A 22,424-nucleotide genomic window follows, 5' to 3' on the forward strand; every position below is an offset into this window, starting at 1 on the left:
CAGGTCAGCTTGCACAAGGGGATGTAGTATAACTTACAGCCAACAGTGAGCAAACCTTGGAGGTGGTACTAGGACCCCTGCCAGTAACATCTCCTCATCAAAAGTACAGTCAGCAGTCTAATTTCACCTGCAAGGGAACCCAACCTTTGAGAGCAGCATCTGAGAGAACCCAACCTCTGAGCACTAGCCCCTAGCTCTGGCAAACAGACTAGAACACACAGAGGCTCCACCCAACAGTGAAGCTCACTGCCAACAGCGAAACTCCAGCAGATCCCTCTATCAGCAGCAACCAGCCAGGAAAAAAGGCCACGCCCCCTGGTGCCTGTTGCCACACTGCAACAAAATGGCGACCTCAGCAGTTGATCGCCTCTGTAGCTATGCAGTAGTGGGGTTTTGGCGCCCCCGTCCACAAACTGGACATGCCCTTTGGTGTCAGTGGCCTCCCATGCCAAAATGGTGACCTCAGGGCTTAACTGTCTCTCTGGCTAAGCAACTGTGGTGTTTTGGTGCCCCAACCACAAAGTGGTGTCTATGAATTGGTCAAAACACCTGCTGCACTGCTCTTATTTTCTAATTTATCTTCACTTACCTATGTTCCATGTCTAAATAAATAATATACACAATAATAGTAATAAAAATTTTTCTAACAAACTTCAAATTTCTAGGAAAGATGCAAAACTAAGATCATACATTCAAATGTTCCTCTTAGAATATTAATGTAAAAGTTGCAAACAAGGGAAAATGAAATCAGGGCTGAAGTAGGGAGTGGTGTGAAGAACTGGCCAGAGAGTTTGACAAATTTAAGTTATTTATTTAATTCATGCTTGACTTTGGAACAAAGAAGGGCCTTGACTTAGAATTACTGCATGTTGGACTTCCATGGTGGCACTGTGGATAAGAACCCGCCTGCCAAATCAGAGGATATGGTTTCTCTCTCTGGTCCAGGAACATTCCACATGCTACGGAACAACTAAGCCATGTGCCACTGCTGAGTCGGTGCTCTAGAGCCTGTGAGCCACAACTACTGAGCCTGTGGGCTGCAACTACTGAGCCCATGTGCTGCAACTACTGAAGCCTGCACACCTAGAGACTGTGATGATAATAAGAGAAGCCACCACAAGGAGAAGCCCATATAACACAACAAAGAGCAGCCCCTGCTCTCCACACCTAGAGTGTAAAGTGAAAGGGAAGTTGCTCAGTCGTGTCCAACTCTTTGCAACCCCGTGGACTGTAGCCTACCAGGCTTCTCTGTCCATGGGATTCTCCAGGCAAGAATACTGGAGTGGGTTACCATTTCCTTCTCCAGGGGATTCTTCCTGATCCAGGGATCGAACCCAGGTCTCCAGCATTGGAGGCAGACGCTTTAACCTCTGAGCCACCAGGGAAGCCCACATACAAATATATATCCTATAGTCTTTTATGGTTTTGTATTTGCCTTTTTTACTCAATGATATATCTTGTAGATATTCCCATAGAACTTCCTCATTCCTTCTTACACCTGCATATTATTGGAGTTTACAAATGAATTTTAACATTAAATCATCTCTTCACTGATGTACTCTATATCGTGTTTTCAAAACTAATTTGTGACTATAATCTAGTATCTGAAATAACCCTATTTGCAAATAAGGTCATATTTGGAGGTACTGGGGGTAATACCTTTGGGGGACACATAATTCAATCCATAAAATCTGCATTGCCAAGAGTGAAGGGAAACTGGCATGCTCATACACTGATAATGAGAGCATGAATTGTTTAACCTTTTAGAATGGCAATTTGTCAATATGTATTAAAAAATTTTTAATGTGTCTACTTTCTGAAATAGCAATCTCAATATTCTGTTTTGATCCTAGGCAGGTAATTACATAGGAACAAAATTCTGTGGCAGATCAGGTGGTATGATATTCCCATCTCTTTCAGAATTTTCCACAGTTTATTGTGATCCACACAGTCAAAGGCTTTGGCATAGTAAGTAAAGCAGAAATAGATGACCTGCTTCTTGAGAAACCTGTATGCAGGTCAGGAAACAACAGTTAGAACTGGACATGGAACAACAGACAGGTTCCAAATAGGAAAAGGAGTACATCAAGGCTGTATATTGTCACCCTGCTTATTTAACTTCTTTGCAGAGTACATCATGAGAAACACTGGGCTGGAAGAAGCACAAGCTGGAATCAAGATTGCCGGGAGAAATATCAATAACCTCAGATATCCAGATGAACCACCCATATGGCAGAAAGTGAAGAACTAAAGAGCCTCTTGATGAAAGGGAAAGAAGAGAGTGAAAAAGTTGGCTTAAAGCTCAACATTCAGAAAATGAAGATCATGGCATCTGGTCCCATCACTTCATGGCAAATAGATGGGGAAACAGTGGAAACAGTGGCTGAGTTTATTTTTCTGGGCTGCAAAATCACTGCAGATGGTGACTGCAGCCATGAAATTAAAAGACGCTTACTCCTTGGAAGGAAAGTTATGACCAACCTAGATAGCATATTAAAAAGCAGAGACACTACTTTGCCAACAAAGGTCCATCTAGTCAAGGCTATGGTTTTTCCTGTGGTCATGTATGGATGTGAGAGTTGGACTGTGAAGAAGGCTGAGCACTGACGAATTGATGCTTTTGAACTGTGGTGTTGGAGAAGACTCTTGAGAGTCCCTTGGACTGCAAGGAGATCCAACCAGTCCATTCTGAAGGAGATCAGCCCTGGGTGTTCATTGGAAGGAGTGATGCTGAAGCTGAAACTCCAGTACTTTGGCCACCTGATGTGAAGAGCTGACTCATCTGAAAAGACCCTGATGCTGGGAAAGATTGAGGGCAGGAGGAGAAGGGGATGACAGAGGATGAGATGGCTGGATGGCATCACCGACTCAATGGACATGGGTTTGGGTAGACTCAGGGAGTTGGTGATGGACAGGGAGGCCTGGCGTGCTGCAGTTCATGGGGTCACAAAGAGTCAGACATGACTGAGTGACTGAACTGAACTGAAAATTCTATGTGGAAAAAGAAGGTCTTTGCAGTGTTGTTTATAGCATTAAAATAGAAAATAATTATAAATAATTTGTTAAATGAATTATGATCCACAAGTATGAAGCCATTAAGATGAAGATATCATTGAATTTCATAATGAAATGCTACATTTCCCACTGATAGCAACATTTGTCATTGTCAAGAATGCTGGCTATGGCCTCAGAGGATGGCATTTTCTTTTTAGAGTAACTAAAACAGATAATAAATAATATATGTCTATTGTGATTATTAAAATATTATTACTAACTACTTACAGCTAACAACAAAATACAAATGTTGGTGAGGATGTGTGGAAATGGTAACCCTCATGCACTCTTGGTGGGAATGTAAATTGGTGCAGCTACTATGGAAAACAGTATCGAGTTTCCTCAAAAAATTGAAAATGGAACTACCATACGATCCAGCAATTTCACTTACTGATCTGAAGAAAATAAGAACACTAACTTAAAAAGATATATACTCCCCCATCTTCACTGCAGCATTATTTACAATAGCCAAGACATGGAAGCAACCTAAGTTTCCATCCATGGATGAATGGATAAAGAAGATGTGATATATAGATATACAATGGAATATTATTCAGCCACAAAAAGAAGGAAATTTTTGCCATTTGAGACAACATGCAATGACCTTGGGTACATTATGCTAAGTGAAACAAGTCAGACAGAGAAAGACAGATATTGTATCTCACTTATATGTGGAACCCAAAAAACAAAACAAAAAAATCAAGCTCACGGATACAAAGATTAGATTGGTGGTTGCCAGAACCCAAGGGTAGGTGTTAGGTGAAATGGGTGAAGGGAATCAGAAGGTACAAACTTCCAGTTATAAAATAAATAAGTCTTTAGGGTGTTATGTTCATCATGGAGACTATAATTACTACTACTATAAATACTCTACTGCATATGTAAAAGTTATTGAGAGTATATCTTAAAAGTTCTCAGCGTTAAGAAAAAATTCTGTAACTATGTATGGTGATGGATATTAACTAGACTTGCTGTGGTGATCATTTCACAGCACAGACAAATATTGAATCATTATGCTGTACATTTGAAACTAATATGTCAATTATATCTGAAAAAAATACTACTAGCTTGTGTGTACATTTTACTTGAATCATGTACTTAGTGACAAGAAAACAAGCCTACAATATAAAGTTACATAAAAAACAGCTTGTAAGACAGTATCAATATTATGGTCCCATTAATATAAAGATATATTTATGATTAAAAATGCAAACAGAACCTTCTTAAAGGTTACACACCAAACTGTATAATAATCAGTTAATGCACTAAATTCCTCTAAAAAGTTTTTTTCTAGATGGAATTTAAGAATATTTTAATTTACATTTTTTGCTTCTCTGACATTTCTAATTTTTCTATTATGAACGTGCATTGCCTGTGTGATAAAGGCTAAACAAATAGTGGTTTAATGAAATAAGATGGGACTGCTGAAATGGCTAATGATGGGTCTCAAAAGGTGATATCAGGTGAGCAGTACCAAGGAGGGATGGAGAAGTCAGGAGAATGAACAGATGTTGTAGCCCCAGGAACTCTCTCCATTCTGCTGGGTGGACCTCTGGGGTGCCTGGGATGCCCTTGGTCTTTAGGGGCTTGCCTTGCTGTGCTGGGATGCACAGAGCCTTCATCAGGAGCCTGGGTACTCTCTGCCCACAGGCTGTGGTGGGAAGAAGTGGGGCGACTGATCTCAGAGAGGAGGTTGGTTGCAGCAGCAGGAGCACCCCAGAGCAGGAGGTAACTTCCGTCCAAAAATGAAAGCATCACAGTAGGACAATGAAAGTACACTTTGCACATGCAGGCAGTGAAGGTCCTCCTCCCTCCCTCTGCTTGGGGAGAGCTAGACTAGCCAGGCGGAGACTTCCCTCCCACCTTCACAGAACAACTGACCTTCTCCAAAAGGTCATGTTCTCACAAACCTCTAGTCTTTTGAAACTCAGTGTTACCATTCTCAAGAATAGCCTTTTCCCACACCAAATTCTGAATCTCTAAATCCTGTTGTCCTTTGCATGCGTGCATGCTCAGTCACTTCAGTTTCGTCCAACTCTTTGTGACCCTATGGACTGTAGCCCACCAGGCTCCTCTTTCCATAGCATTCTCCAAGCAAGAATACTAGAGTGGGTTGATATGCCCTCCTCCAGGGGATCTTCCTGACCCAGGAATTGAACCAGTGTCTCCTGCGTCTCCTGCATTGCAGGAGGATTCTTTACCCACTGAGCCACCTGGGAAGTCCCCTGTTGTCCTTTAATTCTTTTCAAATATTGCTTTTTTTAGGTTGCCTCCCCTGGTCTGAGGATGGAGGGAGAACAAAACACAGACATGCTGTAACACCACAAGGAGATGGAACAGCAGTGTCCAGCTAATGAAAAAAAGGACAAGAGTATCCTACTTTGTAACTTCCATGGAGACAAGTGTTGAAAGTTCCCACACTTTTATGTAAAAAGTACTGTAAGACATGTGGGCTCCTAAGATATACTCCATTTTGCCAAATACCCTAAAGTTAGTTGGGATTCAGGGTGTCTCCTTCCTAAGGCTCCTACAACTGGTAAGTTTCTAAATAGACATGACTTAAGCCTTAGAAAGCATCACTACGAACAAAGCTAGTGGAGGTGATGGAATTCCAGTTGAGCTCTTTCAAATCCTGAAAGATGATTCTGTGAAAGTGCTGTACTCAATATGCCAGCAAATTTGGAAAACTCAACAGTGGCCACAGGACTGGAAAGGGTCAGTTTTCATTCTAATCCCAAAGAAAGGCAATGTCAAAGAATGCTCAAACTACCACATAATTGCACTCATCTCACATGCTAGTAAAGTGATGCTCAAAATTCTCCAAGCCAGTCTTCAGCAATACATGAACCGTGAACTTCCAGATGTTCAAGCTGGTTTTAGAAAAGGCAGGGGAACCAGAGATCAAATGGCCAATATCCGGTAGATCATGGAAAAAGCAAGAGAGTTCCAGAAAAACATCTATTTCTGCTTTATTGACTAGGCCAAAGCCTTTGACTGTGTGGATCACAGGAAACTGTGGAAAATTCTGAAAGAGATGGGAATACCAGACCACCTGACCTGCCTCTTGAAAAATCTGTAGGCAGGTCAGGAGGCAACAGTTAGAACTGGACATGGAACAACAGACTGGTTCCAAATAGGAAAAGGAGTACGTCAAGGATATATATTGTCACCCTGCTTATTTGATTTCTATGCAGAGTACATCATGAGAAACGCTGGGCTGGAAGAAGCACAAGCTGGAATCAAGATTGCCAGGAGAAATATCAATAACCTCAGATATGCAGATGACACCACCCTTATGGCAGAAAGTGAAGAGGAACTAAAAAGCCTCTTGATGAAAGTGAAAGTGGAGAGTGAAAAAGTTGGCTTAAAGCTCAACATTCAGAAAACGAAGATCATGGCATCTGGTCCTATCACTTCATGGGAAATAGATGGGGAAACAGTGGAAACAGTGTCAAACTTTATTTTTGGGGGCTCCAAAATCACTACAGATGGTGACTGCAGCCATGAAATTAAAAGACACTTACTCCTTGCAAGAAAAGTTATGACCAACCTAGGTAGCATATTCAAAAGCAGAGACATTACTTTGCCAACAAAGGTCTGTCTAGTCAAGGCTATGGTTTTTCCTGTGGTCATGTATGGTTGTGAGAGTTGGACTGTGAAGAAGGCTGAGCGCCGAAGAATTGATGCTTTTAAACTGTGGTGTTGGAGAAAACTCTTGAGAGTCCTTTGGACTGCAAGGAGATCCAACCAGTCCATTCTGAAGGAGATCAGCCCTGGGATTTCTTTGGAAGGAATGATGCTGAAGCTGAAACTCCAGTACTTTGGCCACCTCACGCGAAGAGTTGACTCATTGGAAAAGACTCTGATGCTGGGAGGGATTGGGGGCAGGAGGAGAAGGGGATGACAGTGGGTGAGATGGCTGGATGGCATCACTGACTCGATGGACGTGAGTTTGAGTGAACTCTGGGAGATGGTGATGGACAGGGAGACCTGGCGTGCTGCAATTCATGGGGTTGCAAAGCGTTGGACATGACTGAGCAACTGAACTGAACTGAACTGAACTGAAGGCTACAGAACAAGTCTCTAAGTTCCATTTATCAATATCCTAGGAATAGCCATTGAGAGGACCTGGCAATGTTTGCCAGACACACTTGTTTCTGAAATGGGAGATTCACTTAAGAAAATAATTCCATGGCTCATTCCTGGACCTCCTGGCTGTGTTCTTGCCACCTTTGTATTGGCGGAGTTAAGCAATATTTTCATGAAACCTTTAGGTCAAAGTTTAGCTCTCCCAACATTGTGGCTTCCCTTTGCTTTCTCTTCTATCACAGGCTAGCCTTAAAGACCTTGATCTTCCAATTCACCATGAGACAGCAGGGCATCACAGTTAAAAGCATGGTCTTGGAAGCCAGTCTGCTTGAGTTCAGCTCTTGGCTCTGACATTACATAACTGTGACAGAACAAATTACTAAATATCTGCATGCCTCAGTTTCCTTAACCTAATGCTACCTACATCACAAGAATGTTTTCTTATCATAAGTTATTATAAGCATTTAAAACAGTGATGGATACGTGCTACAGGTTACAAAATACTTGTTAAATAAATAAATACCTGTACTAGACCGGATTATTTCTGTCCCAACAACATGGCCCAGCAGGTCATACTGATTCAGTCGAGAGCCATCTTGCGCCACTTCCACAGATTTGTTCTTCCCAAGAGTCCAAGAATAAACGACTTCAGCTGTTGTATAGGCATCTAAGGCCAAAAAAAAAAAAAAAAAAAGTCAACAAGGAAAACGGAAGGGAAAAAAAATGATTATCTTTGATAGTAAACTCATATGAGATTGAAATACAACTCTCATCCCAAAAGACTTTTTAATATGTGGTCTGTCTTGAAATGAATTACATTTATCCATGCTTGTATTAAGTACTTGTTGAATAATTATTAATAGTTTACTCTGGACACTATTGCCAACATCCACTGGATTGCAGAAAAAGCAAGGGAATTCCAGAAAAATATCTACTTCTGCTTCATTGAGTATACTAAAGCCTTTGACTGTGTGGATCACAAAAAACTGTGGAAAATTCTTAAAAAGATGGGAATAAACAGACTACCTTACCTGCATCCTGAGAAACCTGTGTGCAGGTCAAGAAGCAACAGTTAGATCCAGACATGGAACAATGAACTGGTTCAACATTAGGAAAGGAGTACATCTAGGCTGCATATTATCACCCTGCTTATTTAACTTATATGCAGAGTATATCATGCAAAATGATGAGGTGGATGAAGCACAAGCTGGAATCAAGATTTCCAGAAGAAATGTCAATAACCTCAGATATGCAGACACCACCCCTATGGCAGAAAGTGAAGGATTAAAGAGTCTCTTGATGAAAGTGAAAGAGGAGCGTGAAGAAGCTGGCTTAAAGCTCAACATTCAGAAAATGAAGATCATGGCATCCAGTCCCATCACTTCATGGCAAATAGATGGAGAAACAGTGGAAACAGTGGCAGACTTTATTTTTGGGGGCTCCAGAATCACTGCCAATGGTGACTGCAGCCATGAAATTAAAAGACACTTACTCCTTGGAATAAAAGTTATGAGCAACCTAGACAGCATATTAAAAAGCAGAGACATTACTTTGCCAACAAAGGTCTGTCTAGTCAAGGCTATGGTTTTTCCAGTATCATTTATGGATGTGAGAGTTGGACTCTAAGGAAACCTGAGCACTGAAGAATTGATGCTTTTGAATTGTGGTGTTGGAGAAGACTCTTGAGAGTCCCTTGGACTGCAAGGAGGTCCATCCTAAAGGAAATCAGTCCTGAATGTACATTGGAAGGACTGATGTTGAAGCTGAAACTCCAATAGTTTGGCCACCTGATGTGAAGAGCTGACTCATTTGAAAAGACCCTGATGCTGGGAAAGATTGAAGGCAGGAGGAGAAAGGGACGACAGAGGATGAGATGGTTGGATGGCATCACTGACTCAATGGACATGAGTTTGAGCGAGCTCTGGGAGTTGGTGATGGACAGGGAGGCCTGTTGTGCTGCAGTCCATGAGGTTACAAAGAGTCGGACATGACTGAGCGACTAAACTGAACTGAACTGATTCAAAAATCCATGGGATGCAGCAAATACTAAGAGGGACATCTATGGCAAAAAAAGCCTGTATCAGGAAACAAGAAAACTCTCAAATACACAACCTAACCTACCATCTAAAGGAATTAGAAAAAGGGCAAAGAAAACCAAGAGTCAGCAGAAGGAAAGAAATTATAAAGATTAGAGGAGAAATAAGTTAAGTAGAGACCAAAAAAACCCCCACAACAATGGAAAAGATCAATGAAGGCAAGAGCTGACTTTTTTGAAAAGATAAATGAAATTGCTAAGACTTTAAGCCACTCATTAAAAGAGAGGGAGACCCAAATAAACAAATTAAAAAATGAAAGAGGGGAAATTACAATGACTATCACAGAAATACAGAAAATCATAAGAGAATAGTATGAGCAGTTATATGCCAACAAATTGGACAACCTAGATGAAATGCATAAATTCCTAGAAACATAAACTCTTCCAAAACTGAGTCAGGAAGGAACAGATACTCTGAACAGACTGGTCACTAGTAGGAAATTAAATCAGTAATCAAAAAACTCTCAAAAAAACAAAAGTCCAGGACTAGACAGTCTCACAGGGAAATTCTACCAAATATATAAAGAATTAATATCTATCCTTCTCAACTATTCCAAAACATTGAAGAGTAGAAAACATCCCCAAATTCATTCTACAAGGTCATTATTACCATGATATCCAATTAGACAAAGACACTACAAAACAGAAAATTATAGGCCAATATCTCTGACTTTTATATAGATATAAAAATCTTCAATAAAATATTATCAAACCAAATCTAGCAATATGCAAAAAAGAACTATATACCATTGTCAAGTGCAAATTATTCTAGGATGCAATCATGGTTCAGTATCCACAAATCAATCAATGTGGTACACCTCATTAACAAAAAGAAGACAAAGGCACATGATCATCTCAATAGATGTGGAAAAATTTTACAAAATTCAACACCCATTCATAACAAAAACTCTCCAGAAAGTGAGCATAGAGGCAACATATCCCAAAATAATAAAAGCCATCTAGGACAAACCCACAACTAATGTTATAGTCAATGGCAAAAAGCTGAAAGCTTTTCCTCTAAAATCAGGGAATAAGACAAGGATGCCCAATCTCACCATCTTTATTTAACATAATATTGGAAGTCCTATTCACAGCAATCAGACAAGAAAAAAATGGCATCCACATTAGAAGGAGGGAGATAAAATGGTCACTATTTACAAATGACATAATACTATATATATAAAATGCTAGTCACCACCAGAAAAGTATTAGAACTAATAAATTAATTCAGCAAAGTTGTAGGATTCAAGATTAATATACAGAAATCTGTTGCTGTTCTATACACCACTAAGAAACTATCATAGAAAGGCAAATAAACAATCCCATTTATATCAAAAAGAATAAAGTATGAAGGAATAAATTTAACCAAGGAAATGAAGGATCTATATTCTGAAAACTATAAATCATTAATGAAGGAAATGGAAGATCACACAAACAAATATAAATGTAGCCAATATTGATGGACTAGAAAAGTTAATATTGTTAAAATGTCCGCATTGTTCAAAGAAATTCACAGATTTAACACAATCCCTAACAAAATACACATGCCATTTTTCACAGAACTAGAACAAATAGTCCTAAAATTTGTGTGGAAGCACAAAAGACCCTGAAGAGCTAAAGCAATCTTGAGAAAAAAACCACAAAGCTTGAGGCATCATGCTCTCTGACTTCAGATTGTATTACAAAGCTCCAGTAATCAAAACAGTATGATACCACACAAAAATAGAAATATAGATCAATGGATCAGTATAGAAAGCACAAAAATAAACTCATGCACCTATGGCAAATTAATCTATGACAAAGGAGGCAAGAATATACAGTGGAAAAAAGATAGCCTCTTCAATAAGTGGTGCTGTGAAAACTGGCAGCTACAATGTCAAAACATTAAATCAGAACACTCCTTGCACACTATATACAAAAATAAACTCAAAATGGACTAAAGACCTAAATGTAAGACTGGAAATCATAAAACTCCTAGAAGAAAACATAGGTAGAGCAGTCTTTGACATAAGAGTTAGCAATATATTTTTGGATTGTCCCTTTAAGCAAAGGAAACAAAAAGATAAATAAACACATAGGACCTAATTAAACAAAAAATTTTGCACAGCAAAGGAAACCAACTAAGAAACTTGATTTAAAAATATAGAGAAGACCTGAATAGACATTTCCCCAAAGACATATAAATGTTCAATAATTAGTCACCTGAAAAGATGCCCAATATTACTAACCGTCAGAGAAATGCAAATCAAAACCACAATAAAATATCACTTCACATGAGTTATAATGGCTGTCGTCAAAAAGATCCCAAATAATAAATTTGGAAAGGATGGATAGACTTGGTAAGGATGTTGAGAAAAGGGAACACTTATACACTAGTACACTGTTAGTGGGAATGTAGATTGATGTAGCCATTGTGGAAAATAGTATGGAGGTTTCTCAAAAAACTAAAAACAGAACTACCATATGACCCAGCAATTCCACTCCTGGGAATATATTTGCAGAAAATGAACACACTAATTTGAAAAGATATCTGTACCCCAGTGTTCATAGCAGCAGTATTTGCAATAGGCAAGATACAGAAGCCAACTTAAATGTTCAACAGATGAATGTATATGATATAGTGTGTGTGTGTGTGTGTGTGTGTGTGTGTGTGTGTGTGTAAATGGATACTGTTGTTTAGTCACTAAGTCATGTCCAACTCTTTGTGACCAACATGTACGGTAGCCCGCCAGGCTCCATCTGTCCATGGGATTTTCAAGGCAAGAATACTGGAGTGGGTTGCCATTTCCTTCTCCAGGGGATCTTCCTGACCCAGGGACCAAACCCACATCTCCTGCATTGGCAGGCAGATTCTTTACCACTGAGCCAACCAGGGAAGCCTAAAATGGGATATTAGCCATAAAAAGAAAGAAATTTTGATATTTGCAACAACATGGATAGACTTTGAGGCTTTTATGTTCAGCAAAATAAGTCAGACAAAGAAAGACACATACTATTTGTAATCACTTATATACAGAATCTAAAAATTCCAACAAACTAATGAATATAAGAAAACAGAAACAGACTCCTAGATGCAGGGAACAAACTAGTGCTTATCAGTGGGGAGAGGAACTAGGCAATGGCAAGATAGGGGTAGAGGATTAAGAGGCACAAACCACTATGTATAAAGTACATAAATTATAAGAAAATACTGTGCAGCACAAGGAATACAGCCAATAATTTATAATAACTTTAAATAGAATATAATTTATTAAAATATTGAGTCACTAGGGTATACATCTGAAAGTAATATAATATTTTAAATTAACTATAAGTTTTTAAAAAATGAAATAAGGGTTTTAGTACATAGGCTATAAGGTCTGTGGGCATGACTGAAATAGAGATGACATGGCCAGACGTATGCTCTAGAAAGATTGTTCAACCAGCAGTATGGATGACTGGTTGGAAAGAATGAAACTAATGCCAAAACAGTAGTTACAAAGGCCATCACAATGTTTTGTGTGAATGGCATTTAGGACAAAATATATAGTATTAGTGGGATGAATTGAGTGGAACGGGGAGGAGATCTCAGTGGCAGGTTATAACTATGGCTTGGCTTCCCTGATAGCTCAGTTGGTAAAGAATCCGCCTGCAATGCAGGAGACCCCAGTTGGATTCCTGGGTTGCGAAGATCCCCTGGAGAAGGGATAGGCTACCCACTCCAGTATTCTTGGGCTTCCCTTGTGGCTCAGCTGGTAAAGAATCAGCCTATAATGCGGGAGACCTGGGTTTGATCCCTGAGTTGGGAAGATCCCCTGGAGAAAGGAAAGGCTAACCACTCCAGTATTCTGGCCTGGAGAATTCCATGGACTGTATAGTCCATGGGGTCACAAAGAGTCAGACATGACTGAGTGACTTTCACTTTCAAGAAAGGAAAGGAGGAAGTGTAAGGAAGGATTCTAGATAACCATGAGTTTGTAGCTTTTGCAAGTACTTGACTCATGATGGAATTCATTCACCTATCGGGGAATAGAAATCTTTCCCTTCAGGCCTTCTCTTTCTTCTCTTCTCCCTGCCTGTCCCATGGGTTTCTTTAAACCCTCAATTTCCCTCCCAGTCGAGTCCTTCTCCTCAAGTTCGATCTTTTTTTTTCCCCCATGGAGGAGCAGACTTAGAGAGGTGTGGGGAATGGATGCTGCAGAAAGGAGACTTATCAGACAATAAGAACTACAGCACTCCTAGAATGGCCCCCTTAACATATATTGTATTGGCTATGATGCCACAAGCATCTGCTTGCCTTTGGTTGCTTTGCCAAATGCCTCCTTCTGTTACTTGAGCCTTGGTATGTGCCAGGCTCCAGGAATATGAGAAGTAAAAATCAGTCCTGCCACAATAGCACAAATGAGCAAGAATTCCCTTTGAACTCATACTGTCAGAAACTGCTTGCTTGCTTGCTTGTTTTATTCAGTCACTCATATACTGAGACATTATAATAGATGGTTAATGTACAGAAGTCATAAGACATTTGAGGTCCCAACCCTTCATTGAACTTATAAGTCTAGTACAGAAAGAAAATATGTAAGTAAATAAAGAAGATAATATCGTACAGTGATAAGTGCTATAAAAAATGAAACAGAGTTTATGAGGTGGGGAGGAGTTTAATTAGATACAGTGATCAGAGCAGATCCCTTTGAGGGGGTGGCTTTTTAGCAGAAAAATGGAAGATGAGCAAAAGCCAGAGTTCGATGGAGAATATTTCATGCGCCAAACAAACAAAAAACAGAAAGTGTAAACTCTTCCGAGTGGGAAATATTCTGCAGTGTCACAGTGTTCTAGGAACTGGAAGAAAGCCAATGGAAAGGGGAAAGAGATATGAGATGAGGTTGAAGAGGTTAACGACAACCTGATCACAAGATCTAAACCAAGACACAAAACACAGAAGGTTTCAGAGAAAAAATACCCAGCTTGGTTTGGGCATATTCAGTAAGAATACAAGAGTTCTGATGAACATAACAACTACAGCCTAAGGTTGGCATACTATGAAACCAAGTGGAAATAAACACTCCATAGGTTTATAACTAATTCAAATACTTAAAACTGTCAAGATTTTAAAATATCCAAAGTTACGGGGTAAGTTATAGGCAAGTATGCATGTGTGCCAAGTTGCTTCAGTTGTGGCTGACTCTTTGCAACCCTGTGGATTGTAGCCCACCAGGCTCCTCTGTCAGAGAGTTACTGGCAAATCAGGACAAATTTGGACTTCTGGCATGAGGTATATGTGTTTATGCAGCTATTGAAATGATCATGTGGCTTTTTTGTCCTTTACTTTATTGATATGGTGTATTACATTGATTGATTTTTGGATATAAAGGCAACTTTATATCCCTGGAATAGATCTCACTTGAAGATAGTGGGTAATTCATTTATAGGCTTTTTTATTTGTTTTTTATTTTATTTATTTTGTTGAAGACTTTTATGTCTATAGTCTTAAAGAATTCATAAAGAATATTTGTCTGTAGTTTTCTTGTGATCTTTGGTTTTGGTATCATGGTAATACTGACCTGACTGTATGTTCTTCCTCATCTGTATTATACAAGACTTTGGGAAGACTTAGTGTTCATTAGTCTTTAAATGTTTAATAAAATTCAATGGTGAAACCATCTGGGTCTGGGTTTTTGCATGTGGGAAGTTATAAAATTACTAATTAAGTCTTTTGTTATAGGTCCAGTAAAAATGTCTACTTTTTTCTCAGTCACTTCCAGTAGTTTGTGTATTAGTAGTAATTTTTCCATTTCATCTAGGCTCTCTCATTTGTTGACATGTAATTTGCAGCTTGTGTTATTTTATAATCCTGTTTATTTCTGTAAGATCAGTAGTGATGTCCTTATTTCATGATTTGATTATTCTCTTGTTTTGTGCGTCTGTGTTTTGTATTCTCTCTTTCATCAGTCTAGCTAAAGGTTTATCAATTTATTGATTTTTTCAAAAAAACACTTTTACATTATTTGATTCTGTTTAATGTTTTTCTATTTTCTGTTTCATTTAATTTCACTCTAATGTTTATTATTTTCTTCTATCTGCTTGTTTTGAATTTAGTTTGCTCTTCTCTTTCTAGTTTCTTAAGGTGGAAGTTCAGGTTATTGATTTTAGATCTTTCTTCTTTTTGATACAGTCTTTACAGTTATAAATTTTCCTCTAAACACTGCTTTAAGCTGTATTTACATTGTACATAATTTTCATTAATTTCAAAATATTTTCTAATTTCCCTTATGAATTTTTCTTTGACACATTTTTTTTGTTTAGGAATATGCTGTTTAATTTCAGCATATTTGTGAATTTCCCAAATTCTCTTTCATAATTGATTTTTAATTTCATTCAAGTGAGGTTAGATAACACACTTCATATGGTTCCAGTACTTTTAAACTGACTGCACCTTGTTTTAAGGCCTAACATACAGTTTACCATAGAAAATATTCCATGTGCACCTCAGAATAATGGGTGTTATTATTTGGTAGAGTGCAATATAAATGCTGCTGCTGCTGCTGCTAAGTCGCCTCAGTCGTGTCCGACTCTGTGCAACCCCATGGACTGCAGCCTACCAGGTTTCTCCGTCCATGGGATTCTCCAGGCAAGAACACTGGAGTGGGTTGCCATTTCCTTCTCCAGTACATGAAAGTAGAAAGTGAAAGTGAAGTCGCTCAGTCATGTCTGACTCTTAGCGACCCCATGGACTGCAGCCCACCAGGCTCCTCCATCCATGGGATTTTCTGGGCAACAGTACTGGAGTGGGGTGCCATTGCCTTCTCCAATATAAATGCTAATTAGACCTAATTGGTTTGTATTGTGTTCAAGTCTTCTATTTCTATGTTGATGTTCTGTCTAGTTGCTCAATGGAAGTGGAATATTAAAATGTTTAGTTTTTTTTATTATTGAATATTCTATTTCCCTTTTCTATTATTGTCAGTTTTGCTCTGTGCATTTTGGGTTTCTAGGTGCAATCATCTTTATAATTGTTATATCTTCCTGATGAATTGATCCTTTTTATCATTATGAAATCTTCAAGGCTTCTTCAGAATGGGGGTGAAGAGGATCAGAACATGGTTCTCTCGCCTTATTGAGAATCAGCCATTTCTCTTGACTAACAACACTCCTCAGACTGTTGTGAGCCTTTGCTTAGAGTTTGGAGAAAGTTTATTTTGACAACTTTTGAAAATGCTCTTGTTGCTTTTATTGAAGAGTGGATTTTCAGAAGTTCTCACTTTACCATTCCAGAATTGCTTCCTTATTAGTTTTCAAAGTCAATATTAACTGCCCACTTAAGAATTTAAACCACTCTCTCCTTCTTAATATACTTAATTTGCTTCTAGGACAGTATGTTCCCTTAAGTTTCCTCTTACTACACCTGTCCTATCCTTCACATTTACTGAGTTATTCTCTTCTCTTTAGCCTCTAAATGTTATAGTGATTCAGGAAACAGTCTTTGACACTCTTATCTACATGCAGTCAACTCCTCCAGCCTTATGGCTTTAAATACCATCTAAATGGATGAAACTTCAATTAAATATCCAGTCTGCTGGCTCAGATGGTAAAGAATCTGCCTACAATGCAGGAGACCCACGAACAATCCCTGAGTACGGAAGATCCCCTGGAGGAGGGATTGGCTACCCACTCCAATAATCTTGCCTGGAGAAACCATGGACAGAGGAGCCTGGTGGGCTACATTCCATGGGGTCCCAAAGAGTTGGGCATAACTGAGAGACTAATACATACTAGATATCTTTCCTGAAGCCAGACTTACATTCCATATATTCAGCGCCCAGAAGCACTAGTTGTGTCCCTTATCAAGCATAAACCCCATCAAGTGTAACCACTATCCTGACTATTGTTTCTATGTGTGTGTAATTTCCTTCCTGGCATTTATTGGGAAATGTATATATTTTATTGAAAATCAAATAATGAGAAAAATAGTTGAGAAATAAGCAAACTGGAAACATAATTCTCCTATAAAAATTAAAGCTTAACAATAGACATAGAATCATTACTGGATTAAAGAAATCTACTAATGTCAAGTCAAAGCAAGAACAGGAAATGCTGGCACACTGAGTCAAAAGTGTTGAAATTCCAAGTATCAGCACAGGAATATATGTTGATCTGATCACTTGATTTTGCTTATCATAAGTGTATGTTTATAGCCATTACTCCTTGGAAGAAAAGTTATGACCAACCTAGATAGCATATTGAAAAGCAGAGACATTACTTTGCCAATAAAGGTCTGTCTAGTCAAGGCTATGGTTTTTCCAGTGGTCATGTATGGATGTGAGAGTTGGACTGTGAAGAAAGATGAGCACTGAAGAATTGATGCTTTTGAACTGTGGTGCTGGAGAAAACTCTTGAGAGTCCCTTGGACTGCAAGGAGATCCAACCAGTCCATTCTGAAGGAGATCAGCCCTGGGATTTCTTTGGAAGGAATGATGCTAAAGCTGAAACTCCAGTACTTTGGCCACCTCACGTGAAGAGTTGACTCACTGGAAAAGACTCTGATGCTGGGAGAGATTGGGGACAGGAGGAGAAGGGGATGACAGAGGATGAGATGGCTGGATGGCATCACTGACTCGATGGATGTGAGTCTGAGTGAACTCCGGGAGTTGGTGATGGACAGGGAGGCCTGGCGTGCTGCGATTCATGGGGTCGCAAAGAGTCGGACATGACTGAGCGACTGAACTGAACTGAACTGATACTGCTAATGGTGAGTCATTTTTAGTCTTCTTGCCTGGGAAATCTCATGGACAGTGGAACCTCACTGGCTATAGTCCACAGGGTCACAAAGAGTTGGACACGACTGAAGTGAATTAGCATGCATAGCCGATTAACAATGTTGTGATAGTTTCAGGTGAACAGCAAAGGGGCTCAGCCATACATATATATGTATCCATTCTCCTACAAACTCCCCTCCCATCCAGGCTGCTAAGTAACATTGAGCAGAGTTCCCTGTGCTATACAGTAAGTTCTTGTTGATTATCTATTTTAAATGTAGTGTGTAAATGTCTATCCCAACCCCCCTAACTGTCCCTTCTTCCTGGCAACCCCAGCAACCATAAATTCATTTTCTATTACTTTTTTATATATATCATCCAGCAGCAGCCCTATGGTCAGGGCAAAACTTGAATTCCAAGCTGCAATCCGTGGCCACAATTGGAAAGTACCACCAAGAATGAAGGGGCTTCCCTGGTGGCTCAGATGGTAAAGAATCTGCCTGCAATATAAGTGACCTGGGTTCAATCCCTGGGGTGGGAACATCCCCTGAAGAAGGGAATGGTAACACACTCCAGGATTCTTGCCTGGAGAATCCCATGGAAGGAGGAGCCTGGCAAGCTATAGTCTATGGGGTGGGAAAGAGTCAGACACAACTGAGCAACACACACACCAAGAATAAAGGAGGTTGTACCCTATCTCCAGAACTTTAGTCTTTTCAATCCTTATTGCTCAACAGTTCTAGGTTTCCTAATTGTTCATGAGGGGAGCTTGTTCACTCACGAACAACTCTATCCTACATAGAATGGAAGTAATACTTACCTAACTTGATAGTAAATCCATTAGGACAGAATCTATAAGTCATCCTTGAGTTCTCTTCTTGTGATAATCTATATCTAATTCATTGGAGGATGCTTTGGGATTGTCCTTCACGATGTGTCCAGAATTAGAATCTTATCACTTATGCCACTATCACTCTGATATGAGCCATCATCATCTCTCAACTGAAATATTACAATAATCTATTAACTGGACTCCCTGCTTCTATCTTTCTCATACTTATTTTTAACAGAGTATCCATAATGATTCTTGAAAAATCAAAATCAGATAATATATCTAAATATTCCAATAACTCCACTTTCCCTCAGAATAAAATTCAAAGCGCTTTACTGTCCATCAAGACTGCAGATGACCTGACCCCCTCTTTGATCTCACATCTGGCACTTTGATGTTCTTTAACAAGTCAGATACATTTCTGACTCAGGGTCTTGTCCCTGGCTGTTCCCTATAACTACAGTATTATTTCCACAAATATCTGTCTTGTTAAATCTTTTGCCTCCTCAAACTTTCTGCCCAAATGTCACTTTTTCAAAGAAGACTACACTGATTACTTTATTTTAAATTTCAATGGCAATGCCTATCTTCCACCTAGACATGATTGACTCCACCTTCTTCTGCAGTACTTTTATGTCTTCTTATGGTGTGTCTCATTTTACAACATACTTTATACTTTAATTTTTAATCTAGTGTTTATTTTCTCTTTTGCCATCACTCTCTCCTCTATATAAGCTCCACAAGGGCAGGGTCTTTGTTTTATTCATGGATGCATTCCAAGCTCCTATAATAGAGCCTGGCCTATAGGAGATAATTTGTAAATTTGGACAATGATTGAAAAAAAAAATGTCACACGTAATTATTTGGGTCTTTTCAAATGCACTTTCTACATTAAAATACAGAGATAAATATAATTTAGAGATGATAAACACAGACTATGATATATTGCTCCAAGTGTAGTTCAGTTCAGTCACTCAATCATGTCTGACTCTTTGCGACCCCATGGACTGCAGCACACCAGGCCTCCCTGTCCATCATGAACTCCTGGAGTTTGCCCAAACTCATGTTCATTGAGTCAGTGATGCCATCCAACCATCTCATCCTCTATCGTCCCCTTCTCTTCCTGCCTTCAATCTTGCCCAGCATCAAGGTCTTTTCAAATGAGTCAGTTCTTCGCATCAGGTGGCCAAAGTATTGGAGTTTCAGCTTGAACATCAGTCCCTCCAATGAATACTCAGGACTGATCTCCTTTAGGATGGACTGGTTGGATCTCCTTGCAGTCCAAGGGACTCTCAAGAGTCTTCTCCAACACCATAGTTCAAAAGCATCAATTCTTCGGCACTCAGCTTTCCTTATAGTCCAATTCTCACATCCACACATGACTACTGGAAAAACCATAGCCTTGACTAGACAGACCTTTGTTGGCAAAATAATGTCTCTGCTTTTTAATATGCTGTCTAGGTTGGTTATAACTTTCCTTCCAAGGAGTAAGCGTCTTTTAATTTCATGGCTGCAGTCACCATCTGCAGTGATTTTGGAGCCCAAAAAATAAAGTCTGCCACTGTTGCTCTGATGACTCCCAAGTTAAACTTACTCTGAAATTCTTAGTCAGAAACTCACTCAAATTCTACTCGATTTTGATTTTTCTAATTATCTGAAAATGGGCTATGTATGTACTTATTTCTCTGCCAGATTTACAGCTATTGGCAAGGGCAATACTCTATTAAAAGGAGAAAATTTCCCATCTCTTACTGTTTATCATTCGCTGTAGAGAATTAGATAGAAGTATACGAAGATGCACATAGAATAGGAATTTTAAAAATATAAACACCTTCTGTTAGAAGGATCTTGTCTTTAGGAACATATTATTGTGCTTTATATTAGCTCTGTCTTGGCTTGTCTTATGGATAATTTAGGAAACAGATGTTAATGTTATAAGCTAATGACAAAGAAATTAGTCTAAAATGGTGAAATAACGTTTGCTTCCTAAAATGAAAACTCTATTAAAGGTTAAATCTCCTCCTGATCAGTTAGTACTACTCCACCCCACTCCCCTTCCCCACTTACATACTAGCCCAAATTAAAACTCTCAGCTTTTGAAATTACTAAGGGACAGAATAGGAACTATGTCATTTTTTTTGGAGGAGGGGAGATCAGAAAACAGAAAGTAAGAAAATACATACAGCTTCCAAACTTCAGTGGGCAGGCATGCACATCCATAGGAAAATCTTCCAAATGCATGGGACACTCAGCATGAATTGTTAACCTAAAAGGAAGAACAGAACATGAAATTAAGCTAAAATGAATGGTATTAAACATGGAGATAGGTTTCCATTCACCAACAGTGGAGTGCTGCTAAAAAAAAACAAAAATTTGTTTGTTTAGGTTCACTGAGATCTAAGATTTTATGAACACAAGGGATGGATTAACTGGACTAGAGAGCCTCTCAAAGCAGCATTCAGTATTCAGATTTTTAGATCAGATATGAATCCATTTTACCACCTTTAGGAAAACAAATATCATTTATCTGCCCTAGCTGAGCTCCCTTAGCTACCTGCCCACCAAAGCAGCATGGAAACACCAGGTTCTGAGTCATTCAGTCCTGATAGCAGTTTAATTGCCTGTGTGAGTGTGTGCTGTCACTCAGTTGTGTCTGACTCTTTAAAACTCCATGGACTGTAGCCTGCCAGGTTCCTCTGTCCATGGAATTTTCCAGGCAAGAATAGTGAAGTGGGTTGCCATTTCCTTCTCCAGGGATCTCCCCACCCAGGGATCGAATTCACATCTCTTGCATCTCCCACATTGGCAGGCAGATTCTTTACCACTGTACCACCTTGGAAGCCCAGCAGTTTATTTCTGAAATAATTCTCCTCAGCAGGCTATCATGTGAATTAAAAAAATTGAGAGACTGCACTGGAGAGGAGGGATGTGTAGAAAGGATACCTTTAACCTGATAATAAGCACAAAAGATGGCTCTGCTGAAGGTGATTCTTGCAGAACACATACACATATTTGCACATTCATGTACACACACAGCAGCTGGCAAGAAAAAAAAATTACAAAGTTTATGGAGGACATCAAACACCTTAAAGGTCAAGTATGAAGAACTCATGTGCTCTTAATAGGGACAACATGTAGGAGAGACTGTTCACAGATTCCTCAATCGAAATCTAGACTGGGTAAGACTTGCCATACCCACATACTCAATCTCTAGCATTACTGTCTAAATAATCAGTTCTAAAATTTCCTGTCTTTTTCCTTCATATATTTTGAGCCTCAACTTTCTTTGTCCTAGGAAGTAACCTGCTATGTGGAAATGGGAATTGCAAAAATTCATAATTATTTGACAGCTAACTTTGATGAGCTTTTTCTAGCTAACCTGTATACCCCCTGGTTATACTGGATTCAATCCCTGCCATCCTCTTAAGAGTTTTAGGTGGCCAACTGGCAATAATCTCTTATCCTGGCTAACTGTTAAACTTGATAAATGTGTACCACCTCATAAATGATCACAGTAGCAATACTGGATACTGCTCAAATCAGGCTGACTAAAGCAAACATGCTCAGGTGTTTATTAGCAAGAACTCTAGGCTGGAAGGCAGAAACCAAGTGTGTGCCCTTT

General features: G+C 39.2%; 1 protein-coding gene across 2 annotated transcripts in view; it reads right to left on the minus strand.

Moving 5' to 3' along the window:
- Positions 1-22,424, minus strand: part of GABRA3 (gamma-aminobutyric acid type A receptor subunit alpha3) — a 240,653-nt gene that overhangs the window by 32,503 nt on the left and 185,726 nt on the right. For both annotated transcript variants that reach the window (XR_009493447.1, NM_174542.2), the window contains 2 exon segments: positions 20,986-21,068; positions 7,667-7,810 (listed from right to left, as the gene is read on the minus strand). Coding sequence is in view for 1 of the 2 variants with exons in the window: in NM_174542.2 (NP_776967.1) it covers positions 7,667-7,810; positions 20,986-21,068 (227 nt within the window). In the remaining variant the exon portion in view is untranslated.

This window comes from Bos taurus, chromosome X (genome assembly GCF_002263795.3).
Source record: "Bos taurus isolate L1 Dominette 01449 registration number 42190680 breed Hereford chromosome X, ARS-UCD2.0, whole genome shotgun sequence".
In the NCBI taxonomy this organism is placed as follows: Eukaryota; Metazoa; Chordata; class Mammalia; order Artiodactyla; family Bovidae; genus Bos; species Bos taurus.